This window comes from Malurus melanocephalus, unplaced genomic scaffold (genome assembly GCF_030028575.1).
Source record: "Malurus melanocephalus ecotype Western Australia unplaced genomic scaffold, MMel_1.1 scaffold_185, whole genome shotgun sequence".
NCBI classification, from domain to species: domain Eukaryota; kingdom Metazoa; phylum Chordata; class Aves; order Passeriformes; family Maluridae; genus Malurus; species Malurus melanocephalus.
This window is the reverse complement of record NW_026623417.1, coordinates 628,545-640,953: the sequence shown is the minus strand read 5'-3', so window position 1 is coordinate 640,953 and position 12,409 is coordinate 628,545. Positions and strand designations below refer to the sequence as shown.

Sequence of the window (12,409 nt, the reverse complement as noted above, 5' to 3'; positions counted from 1 at the left end):
TGATTTTTAGGATGGACCTTGAGTCAAAATCTTACATCTTCTCAATAAATTACTGGTTCTCTTCAAATATCTTAGTACGGTAGAAGTTAAAATATTATGTAGCTAGTTAAAACCTCTCTAGTGTTTTCTTTATAATACAATAAAAGGTGTGGAAATTTACTTGTATGTATCCTATTTTTCACCGAGGAACCAAGTTTTTTGTATTCTCAGTGTCAGGATATAGTGGCTTGGTACGTCTATACCATGGAGAGTTCTATGTGTTGGCACAGAACACACACATAAAAGCATTAATCTTCAAAATATACATACTTGGATTTTTCTTGATCTTGCATATCTSTGTTTACTATCAGTGAAGCAGAAAAGCGAGTTATAAAATTGCACAGGTTCTCTGATGTAAGAAAAAGTCAAATATGCAAAGTGTTTGGAGAAGGAAGAACAGGAGGCACCTTCATAGCCTGTTGTGCCAAAATCAGGAAAYAGAGACCTGAGCAGGACCTGTGATTTTAGCTGAGTGTTGGTCTGTGTATGTCTGATTCAAAATCAGAAGAAGCTTGAAATTGTCTGCTGTTTTGCCAAGCAAAATTGTAACTGCTACTCGGAAACCAGTCCTTCAATTCCTGTTCTTCCTGAGACTGAGACTCACCCTCTRTGAGGCAGCACTAAATTATTGTAATGTACTTATCAGTGAGTGCTTGAGAAGAAACAGAACTCTTATCATAGTAATTGGAGATTTTTTAAGTATATTAAGCATAGACTGATGCCCATTTCTTTTTCCTTGGAGCCCCTCAAATTCTGCTTATCTGGGGTTCAAAAGAAATACTGAAGTTTGGGAAATGAGCTTTGCTTTGTGGCATTGGTGTAGCATAGAAAGAGAAGTAATATACAAGCATTCTTTAGTGGTGTTAGTAAGGTAAAAAGCATCTTATCACATATTAGATACATTGGATACRTTGCAAAGAAGTTCACATATGATCATGATAGCACTATGGAAAGCAGTGGTTGCTTTATTTTCARGTTTGTAATATTTTGTGCAGTAACAGAAGAATAAAATTCCAGATTACTTTGTTAACTGTGAATAAAATGAGATTTTTAGTGCCTCTAAATATCTCAAACTGATTTTAGTGGTTTTATTTCTTCACAGTTGTGAATTATTTAGTCAAAGTAATCAGTKTCATCCTGGAAACTCTTGAAATATGTAGTTTATCCTGAAAACTTTTTATCTGATCAGTTGCCAGGTCTTTAATTTCTTTGTGACTTCCAATTCTTTAAAGTTAAAATGCCTTAGTAACTTTGTTTTTCCTAGTTTAATGATTGCCATTTGTTCAAATGTGTCTTTTCATGCTTGCTTGCTGTTCTGTCATATGATTTTTGTGTGGTGTATTAAGAAGGATGAATTAGTGTTCAGATTCAGGGAAAAAAATAGCATTAGCTAATGGTTTGGGTAGGAATATGATTTAATTCTGTGATCCCTGCCATGGTTAGGGACACCTTCCATTAGATSAGGCTGCTCAGAGCCCTTGAACACTGCCAGGGATGGGRYRTCCAACTTCTSTGGGCAACCTATTCCAGTGCCTCACCATCCTCACTRTAAATAATTTCTTAATATCTATCCTAAATCTACCCCTGTTCAGTTAAAAGCCATTACACCTTGTCCCATCTCTACCTGCCCTTAYAAAAAGTCCCTCACCAGCTTTTTTGGCAGCCCCTTCAGGGACTGARWGGTGCTGTAAGGTCTCCCCAAAGCCTTCTCTTCTCCMRMCTGRGYARCCCCAGCTCTCTCAGCCTGCATTCATAGGGGAAGTTTTCTGAGATGTAAAAGGACAACAAAAGAGCAGGATAAAGAATTGTCTACATAATTGTCTTTTTAAATATATAGGTAGGTAAAAAACAGGTAAATATCTCAGAATGCTTGATGAGCCATTAAGGAATTTATCAGGAGCTTTCAGCAGCTGGGGAAGAAGGAACTACAGTGTTCTGAGGATGTACTTTTAGATTTTATCTCAGTTCTTCTGCTGAGTGCAGATTATTCTTTATAACTCTAAAAAACCCTCTTTTTTTTGTGCTCCATCACCGTTTTCCTTAATAGTGTCAGGCAGCTGCTCCAAGTAGGKTGCCTACAAAAGTGGTTGAAATCTCTGAGTCAGAATCTGGGGTCTGTAGCTCAGTTCCAGCCTTCTTCTCCACCCCATGCAGAGTTACCCAGTGATGCCTTCTTGATAGCAGAGATGCAATGGAGAGAGGGTTGTGAGCAATTTTGGAAGAAAGACTGATAATTTCCGCCTCTACTTGCCTGGCCCAGATATTTCCTTCCTACATAATCTGTCCACAAAGGGCATCATCTCTCTCTTTCCAAATTTTATTTTAAGTAAAAGAGGTGCTATATGGTATTATCTTTTGCAGCTGATACTTTTTTTTTTTTACCCATATAACTAATGTTGCTTTAGTTTTGCATTCTCATACTTCATAAAATGTGTCAAGGCGTAACAGAGTTCAGTGATAAACTTTTACTGTATTTTATTATTCTAAGAATGGTATTATGAGGATAATTCTTGGCCTAATTATTTCTGTTTCATCCTGGTTCTTAAAGGGCTATTTGAGTGGAGGAATTTTCTTCAAAGTAATGGGAGTTGGCMAAGCAAATCTTAATTGTTTGTAGCTTCCTTGTAAAGTGAAGGATGCCACAAGCCAAAAGCTTCAGAAAAATTTCCACCACAGCACATTGGTTGGGTATGGTTTCTTCACCAAGAGCAATCCAGTTGAAACTATAGATCTGGGAAAATCTCTCTATCTTTGCTTAGTCAGATGTCATGACAGGARTGTTCTCATAATATGTGGAAATAAGACAGATTAGTCTGCTTTGTTTCACTATAATGAAAACTGCTTCTTTCGTTCGTAAACAAAAGAAAGTAACAGTGAGTTTTTGCACTGGTGGAATTTTTTATATACAATCTTTTCATGGCATAAACATTAAAAAGCYTCCTACTGTTAGATCTTTTGGGACTAATACATACTTCCCAAAATTTAATTGTAAAATATATGCAGGATATGAGAAGATGTTGTAGTCCCAGAGGCCCTGAGGTACCTCACTGAACAATATGTAATTCCTGTTTGCTGCTTCATTTAATAAATAGTGCTGTATCTGATAGTATGCATAGATGAAGATCCTGAATGGGTTATTTCCACTCTGAGTAAAGATAGCATCCAACTCTGGGATGACATTTTAAAAAAGAAAAGAAATAAAAAAAATATGGCATCTATTTTCTATAAAATTTACCTAAGCATGTTAAATTTATCCATGTGTCCAAAGAACTGCCTCAACAGCTGAAACATTTTGGCTTCTTTTTTTCAAACATCTCTTTGAATGTATCTTCAGATCACCTTATTCATAGGAGTATATCAGTAATTTATTTAGTCACATTTTTACAAATAAATATTTAATGATTTTGTTGGCATAGACATAGAGAAACGTGATTTTTCTGCTCTCAGTTAAATTTCTGGTATTGCCTATGTCTTCTGATCGTTCCCCTTTCCTTTTCTCCAAGGTGGATATAGATATAWTTTTTTTTCTTGATTTTAGGTATTTGGAAACATTGAGAAAATCTATAAGTAGGAAGTAACTTTTCCTAAAAATATAATAAAACTAATATTATATTAATTTTATGGTTTAAATTAGCTGAAACTCAATGGTGGTTTTGAATGTGTGCTTCTCTGGACTTATATCAAAATCTTTCATTACCAAATGAAGTTTTATTACCCAGTAATACAGAAGCCTTATTTTGTAGAGTTTCTTTTTGTAAAACATAATAAAAGGAGCTCCAATAACTTGGTGAATCAGTTTGGCATATAAAAATAGAAATTCAGTTTTATATGATTAGTATAAAATCCTTTATTTTTCTGTGACCTACAGGCAAGGATTTTGGTACCCTTTTTATTAGARCCAAAGCTAAAACAGCAGAGATTTTTTTCTTCTTTTAGACTCCGTCAGAAGATTTAGGCCAAATTATTTAAAAATCCTTTCATGTTTTTCTGATTCAACTATGTCCTATTTTAGCTCTCTGTGATGATGAAAATTTTCGTGAAATCCCTAAACTTGTGATCATAATCTCCCTGTGCCCTGAAAGACTCTTGTGAAATGGAATGAATTAATTCATGTGCCAGGCTAATTGTTGTCAGTTTGGTACATCCTCTCACGCTCTCATCCCCTCACTTGGGAAACGTCATGGAAAATGCCTTCTAAAATGCTAAATCCTTCTTTCTCAGGTTCATTTAAATTCAGCTGGAGCTTCTGGAARGCAAGCAACTGTTGAAAATTAAGCAATTAGCCTGCATGCTTAAGAAAACCACATCCACCATTATGGTTTATATATTATTCGATGTTATTGATCTGAACTGCTTAATTAATATTTGAGAATTCATTAGSATAAATAAATTATTTTCAAACCATACCAAAATTCTCTGAACTTTTCATCTGAGAAATTCTGATAATGTCAGTAAGATCTAAAAGGAAGATTGAACATGGTGCATGTTAAGGTGGAAAATTATTGTTCTCTGCTTTCCTTTTTTTTGTCTTTTTGGTTACCAAAATATTGTGCACTACATTTGAAAAGTGGCTGGGGTAATTAAAGGAAGGGTCGTTACTTGCTGGAGGATATCCATATTTCAGAAGGTTAAAGTTCCATGAGGAAAAAGAAAAATAGWGTGTAATTGYAGAATAGAGAAATGACTATAATATTGTGTGCTATTTTCTCTGTTGTGAAAGTAGTTTTAAATTAAGCTGAGCAAATGTTTTGCATCTTTAAGTGTTCTGTTCTAAATGAACCATACTCAATACTAAAACCTCTACTTGGTGAGAATGCTCTAACACCTCTCAGTTTCTTCTACAGGGCTCCTCTCAGGATTTCTTTTAAAAATACTTCCATTTTTCTATAGTCTTGTAATAAGTCATATATGTTACAAGGAGAGATAAATGATAGAGAAGGCACTGAAAGCAATTTAAAAGTGAGCCTGTCTTTGAAGGCTCATTCCTTTTTCATTGGAAGGCTAGATGGATGATTTAAACTGCTCCTGGCTCTGCTTTAGTCTTGGTTCTGTTATTTATTGTAAATCCATTTACAAAAACAAAGAACCAGAAATGACTGTGCTGTTTGAGAGCTCAGTTCTAATTGGATAACCTACACAAATTAYAGTCAGTCCCCTAGAATGTTTTGCAGCTATGGAGTATTAGGATCAGAGATTTTGGGGTTTTAGGCAACAATCTAATCACAGGGCTCTACACATAGATCTCCCTTAGGCAGGACTGGTTTTACACATTCTTTGCATGTGCATTTTTGGCCATTCTAAATATCTCTGATGTGTATTGAAGTAATTTGCCAACTCCTGACTAACTTTCATTATAATTTGAAAGCCTCTGGATGTGTAATATCTGAACTCAGGTGTGTGAATGTTGCTGGGGGAATGCAGGTCACAGAGCAGGATAGAACAGAGGATAAAGCACTTTCAGCTGAAGAGATCTGGCTGTAGAACAGCCTTTAGAAAACCCACACACTTCTTTGATCCTTTGCTGAGCCACCCTGGTTGGTGGCAGTCAGGATGTCAAATATAATAGACATGGCAGCCAAACTGTGTGTTACTTTAGGATTTCTTGTCTTTTTTACCAATTTAGAACATGTGTTGGACAATACTGGCTTAAATGATAGTCTGAGAGTCTTTACAAAATATTGACAAGTTTGAACATCTTTGAGAAAGGTAGTCTTCAGGAAGAAAGAAGTACATAATTTCAGACTTATTTATCTAATTCTCTATACAGGTATACAGGTATAATTCTGAACACATAAGTGAAAAAAAAGTGTAGCATTAGGGATTTACTTRCTGCTGGTAGCTTGGGGGGGACCAATGCCACTCAGGCAGCAGTTTCAAAATCTAAGGTGGCTCTAAACCCAAGAAGTATTTTTTACAGTATATTTACATAAAATCCACAGACAAGGTAAACAAAGATTAATGTAATGCAAAGGTATTTTACAGGTSCCTCCATAAACCATTTTTTAAATGGGATTATCATTCGGTTTATTTTATTTTTTCATTTAGTTATGTTTTTCTGTGTATATGATTTAGTGAAATAGCTAAGACATGTTTCATTAATGCACAATTTAACAAAGCAATTTCACATTGTTAAARTCAGTTGATTTAGTGATTAATGTATTTGTTATGCTTGCAGATAAAGAATACATTTATATAGGGTATATTAGTGTAAATAATTACTGATTTACTTGGATGCTGATACAAATCCTTTTGCCATTGTGATTCATAGTTTATAAACAGTGAATTAAATGTCAGGGATTTATTGGAGAGAAAAATTGTAAAGTTTGTAGCATGAATGAAGCAATGTATGATTTGCCACAGTAAAAGAGTGTGGCTGAAATTGTATGATGAGATAAAGAYAGTGAATCCATGGTGATTATTTCAAGTTTACACCTATCTTGAACACTGTGTACAATTTTTTTTCTGTCTCTTCTATTTTTATCTTTAAGAGGTGAGAGTTTTATTGCTTTCACTTCACTTCTTTCTCAGATGAGGTGTTCTGTGTTGGAAGCTCAGCATAGATACCATCTCTTGCCAATCTTGCATTCCTTATAATGATGATTTACACAAGAACAGTCATATTTTGCAAATTTTGTGTTGTTTGTCCTTTGTAAGGATAAGGATACMCATTTAAAACTATGCCCTTTGGTAGGTAGTCTTAATGGGAAACACCTTATTTAATGTGGACATAAAATTTCAGTATCTTGTAAATATATTAAAAAAATAAAAGTCAGAGACATCGGGGAAGAGAAATATCTGCTTCTAAGTCTTAAAATTATAGTAAAAAAAATTTACGTTGTGACTCAGATTCCAAATTCACTGAGGCATTTTGAAAATTCAATTTAGATTTTCTTTCTTCTGGCATAGTTTCAAGGTAATTCTTGATAGTCTTTTCCCTCCTTCAGCATTCACTGCRGTGAAGTAAAGGAGTGTCATTAGAGTTTTCTTTGGAGAAATGGAGTCTTTCTGAAGCATGGGACAATTTCTCCAAGTCAGTTTTGTGATATCTAGTGGCTTTATCCCTTAATTATGTAATGGTGACAAGTAAACAAAGTAACACTGTGTTTTTCAAATTAATAATTGATAAATTGTTTTAAAATCACATATGTAATGAGTAGTATCAATGATAAATATGCAGTTGTGTCAGTATATTTCAGGATACCTTTATCTTCATTCTCTGTTAGCATTTGTGTCAATATATTTCAGGATACCTATATCTTCATTCTCTGTTGGCAGGATAAAATGGGGTTGTAATGCTTTTTGCTGCTGTGATCCCATTGCTGAACCCTTCCTTGAGGGGGAGGTGCTGATACCTCCCTGGTGATCAGCAACAGGACATGAGGAAATGGAATGAAGTTGCATYGGGGGAAGTTCAGATCAGACATCAGGAAAAGGATCTTCACTGAGARTCGTTGGTCAGTGGAAGAGGCTTCCCAGGGCATGCCTTGGTCAYGGCACCAAGCCTGTCAGAAGTCCAGGAGCATCTGAATGATGCTCTTAGTCATGTGGGTTAGTTCCAGGTAGTCCTGTGAGGAGCAGGGAGTTGAATTCAGTGGTCCTTTTGTCTGCTTTCCAAATTGAGATAATCTATGATTCATTTTATTGCTTAAAACAGACAGTGCTGTTTTAACAGAAGAAATCATCGTTGGAATTTCATCAATTAGCTCTTGCCTTAAAACCAAATTAAACCTAAACAACAAATGTTTTGTGTCAACAATTGTCTAAGTAATGCTGCATGTCTGAGCACTCTCATTTGACTCTTAGAACCTATTTGGGACAGAGTGATTAGGAAACTCTTTGATAAACACCAGCAAAGCCTGTTGCCACCTAGGAAAAGACAGGAGGCATTCAATTCCCTGAATTAGGCATCCARAAATCCCTGGCTTTTTGTCTGCCTAGTTATAGGAAAAGCTAAGACATGCTGAGTTACATCCCTAGGAGCTCTGTAGGTGCCTTTGATTGCTAAACAAGAAACTTAAGAGCATGGAACTTGATTATAGGGTCCTGATGTAAGTGCTCTGAATTTACTCTGGGTTATTTTTGCACTGTGCTCTGAAGTATTGTASCAATACTGTGAATTTTCAAAGTAATACTTAATTCAGTTCACTTTCAAGAATAGGTGTGCCAGTGTATATCTTCAGGAATCAGTATATTCAAATACAGTTCAAAGTTTTTGTCAACCGAATATTATTTGATGGATTAGTATGGTTTTTTTTTTTACAAAGAATTCAAAAATTTTTCTTCCTTTTTTCTTCCCCTTCACTGCAGACAATTGATTTAGAGGGGTTCAAGCTTTTCATGAAGACTTTTCTGGAGGCAGAGTTACCAGATGATTTCATTGAACATCTTTTTACATCATTTAGGAACAAAATCTCTCACTGCAGCCCGYTAATAAAAAATAAACCACAGCACCTTTCTGGAGGTAAGTAATAAAATCAGTAATATGAAAGCTAAAGTTTCCCTTACCCTGCTGTTTTACTTCTAATAGCTGTAAATAYGTGGAATTCTAAACTGCATGCTGAGGATTTTTTGTTCTGGTGTTTGTGAAATTAAACTAACTCAACCATAATATAAAATACTGTGAAAAAGAATGGAAATTAAATGTTTCATCTTTTTAAWTCACAATAATGATGCAGCTGAGACACCAAGTGGACATTGTTTGTCATGTTAATGCTAATCAGATTGCTATGGTTACACGATCTTGTTGCCTACTCCCCTGTATAAACACTTGGAAACCTTCAAGCTTCATGCAGGAGGCTTCTGCTGGTGCTCTACTGTTTCTGTGCCAGTTGCTGCTGCTTCTCTTAATGTTCTAGCTATGATTCTGTTGTTATTAATCCTACATCCTTAGCAGCTACTGAGATTTTAGATGTTGGGTCAGTGTTAGTATATCACTAAAAGTGATTTTCAGTTCAGAGAGCACGGCATACAAAACAGTGTTAAAAACTGTCAACTAAAAATTTTATAAAACCTTGCTGAAGAAATTTGTSGTTACTTTCCTAACTTGAAATACTYGGTTTAGTTCTTCACCAGTTTGTTGAAAAAATCCAGTACCTGAAAGCAGAAGCTAATTCATTGAAATAGTCTTAAATKCTTAGACAGTGTACCAAATGATTTGATAGGAACTTAATTGCTTAAATTCTTTATATGAAGATTAGGTGTCTTCAAACTGTATGTCGTCCAGAAATTGTTTATTTGATACACATGCTACTAGCTGAAATTTTATRTTTTCCTGCAAATACCAAGCACTCGCTTTTCATAGATGTCTCAGTGTATAATACTAATTATAGCCTTTCAGATATTGAATCTGACTTTTTTAATTTTAATTCATGCCATTTTCAACTGTTTTATATGGATGGGTTTCAGTTTTCTTATTTAAGTTTACAGCACTTGTTGCTTCCACTTCCTAGATTTATATTTCCTCAAAAAACCACCAACCAATGAACCAACCAAGCAGAAACTACATTTACATTATCATCTTCTATTTAAACGGTCATTAYATTTACTTAGATTTAGCTAGAAAAAAACATTATTTTCTGCTGGCAAAGCTTACCCACCACATCAGTGGTGGTATGATTTTTCGTAAATACATGGGGTTTTTGTCTGCATTCCCTCACATATTCTCAGCCTCCTCCACTGGCAAAACTACTGTGACAACTACATTTGCTTTTATTTCTTCTTAAATATGTTTTCACAGAGGCATAACCACCATCTCCAATTGGCCCAGGTTTGGTCAGTGGCATGTCCATCATCCTCAGAGCCAACAGCAATTGTCTCTGCTGGACATGGTGGAAGCCTCCAGAAGCTTCTCACAGGTGCCATCTTTTTGGCCCCCCCCCCACTTCCAAAAACTGGGCCAAGCAATACCAAMACATTATGGAATATTAAAAAACTTCTTCTGCTAATTTTTCATGTCTGAAGGGGTTAGTCAAGCCATTTAGACCAGTAATTTTACCCCTTGCCCATAGAAATGCTTTGTAGTGGAATCTCTAAGAGCATGTCTGAATGTATTCTTTATTGTATGTTGCAGTGTATATATTGGCTGGCATAAAATTTCAACATTTTTTTYGATTATGAATATAGATTCTGTTACCTATAAAGACTCAGCAGAACAATTTMATTTCAACTTTCACTCCTTTTAACTTTCCATTGTGTTGACATCATGATTTCATCAATGAGTAGCGTCAGCACTAAAAATGAACCACTCACCCAAATTTGTACTCACTTTTTGCCTGATGAGTCCAATAGCAGCTGCTATTTAATGGTGCATAAATATTTATTRTTCTGTCACATATATTTTCTGATTACTATTATTTAAAAAAATAATCTTTTATGATTCCAGTATTGTATTTTTATGCAATACTGGAATGGCAAGAATGACAGCTGTGGTTTTAGGTCTTGTCAGATTTACAGTTAAATTCTGCCCTGAATAGGTTGTACTCAGCTTTTTTTCATTTTCACTGTAGTTCTCTTTGATATATTTTATTTTTATGYGTAGTAAAATGATAAAAATGATAATTGTATAACATTATTAAGGATGGTGCTGTTATTGTTGTTTAAACTGTATGTTAAGTTTCTTATTCTAATGTTGCATTCTAAATTTTTTTTTCTCCTACACTGACTTTCCCCAGTTTGTAATSAGTTTTCATCTTCTTCTGTTACTAAGTACTTTAGAAATAATATAAAGTGATACCAGCTTAGGAAGCTTCCATATTGTTTTTCTTTGGATAAATTGTTAGATCCAAAACATGTTCAGAGAGGCTGTTTAGTTCACCTCATGCAAGAATTGCTAGTGCTTGAAAATATACTGGTTTTGTAGTGTAATTCGATTTCATGATTTGAACTAAATGTTTCTATCTGATAATTTGGAACATTTAAAGGGAAAAACTGTGCTTTGGTATATTTTAATGTCCAATTGGAAATTATGGAAATCCTTGGTTTTGGATATCTAGTATTTTTTAAATGTTACCAATAGTGAAAAAAACTTGACTGTACTTGAAAATAACTTTGTCAGAAATGTTTGASATTCTTCTGGAGAATGGAAGGGTAAATGAGAGTTAGAGAAAATGACAAGGGAAGTAGCAGGATTAATCAATCTCTCAGGTATGTGTTTGGTTTTCACTTAGYCTCTTTTGGTCCACTCATGTCTGTTTATAAATTGTATTTTCAGTTAAGGTGTCTGAAGAGAGATGGAAACAGATGCCAGGTAAGCAGCAGGACTGGAAGTCATCTGTAGGTCYGTACATTGCAACCAATCCTTCCCMCCTCTGATTATGAAGTAATAATTTAACTGTACCTTGCAGCTGATGATAAGTTAAAAGAGACCTTAAAATTTGGGGKTTTTTTTCATTTGGATTTCAGGACTGTTTATTTTTGGGAAGAGTTATCCCAGGTTTTATAATCCTATTTATTGTGTGAATAAGATTTACATAAGACTGGAATATGATCTATTTGTGTAAGTTATGTGATTRAAGCTAGCATTTAGCTGAATAAAATGATATAATGTCTTAATTTTAATGACATTTAACTGACATGCAAGATCATTAAATAGAACGTTGCTTTGAAATATTTTTATTAATTTAAATATTTAATTTAGTGCTTATTCTTTGCCTGAAACAAGGGAAATTATATTGATTTCAAGATACATTTTTTGCATGCCAATTTGCTCATTTTTACCTAAATTTTTTTTTTGCATGTGTACTTTGTAACATGTAGACCCACCTTTTAAAAGATAGGCTTTTGAAGATGTCTCCAGATTGAAAYGAAATTTTTCAAGCTAAATTTGGGGGGAGAGAGGCAACCCTCAATCAGTGAGAAATGTAACAAACTTGTAAAGAAAGTTTTGTTGCTTCTTTCTCTRTGTTCTGTTGTCCTTCCCATTTTTTTCCCATTTTGGTCTTGCAGGTTCCAGTAATATCAATCAGGACTGGTCATACTAATGTTGTCCTGAAACAAAAAGTTTGGCAATTTTTAAACTTTTATTCCAAGTGGTACCCTGGAACTCCTAGAAATAACAATATCTGAGCAATTATTATAAMTATTTTTTWAATTCTGTCTTTATTTTCTCARTAGTCTGTCACTGACACTTCCATGTTTTAAACATGTGCTGCACTGACCCAGATCTGGCTGTGTTTTTGGGATAAAAATACATTTGGGTATCAGAAGAGTTTTCTCTAATTAGTGTAATTGTCAATCAGTAAACTAAATGAAGTTTCTGCAAGCACAAGGAAGTGGATGCTGAATTGGGTAGGGATTGTTTTTAATATTTGGCATCTAGTATGGTCGAATACAGATATGCACCAAATTGTTTTGTAGTTGAAATAAATCAGAT

General features: G+C 34.6%; 1 protein-coding gene across 1 annotated transcript in view; it reads left to right on the top strand.

Annotated features, from left to right (window-relative positions):
- DGKB (diacylglycerol kinase beta) overlaps window positions 1-12,409 on the top strand; it is a 327,720-nt gene that overhangs the window by 68,542 nt on the left and 246,769 nt on the right. Inside the window, exons 4-5 of the mRNA XM_057373108.1 lie at window positions 8,347-8,500; window positions 11,249-11,284. Coding sequence (XP_057229091.1) covers window positions 8,347-8,500; window positions 11,249-11,284 — 190 coding nt within the window. The remainder of the gene's footprint in view (window positions 1-8,346; window positions 8,501-11,248; window positions 11,285-12,409) is intronic.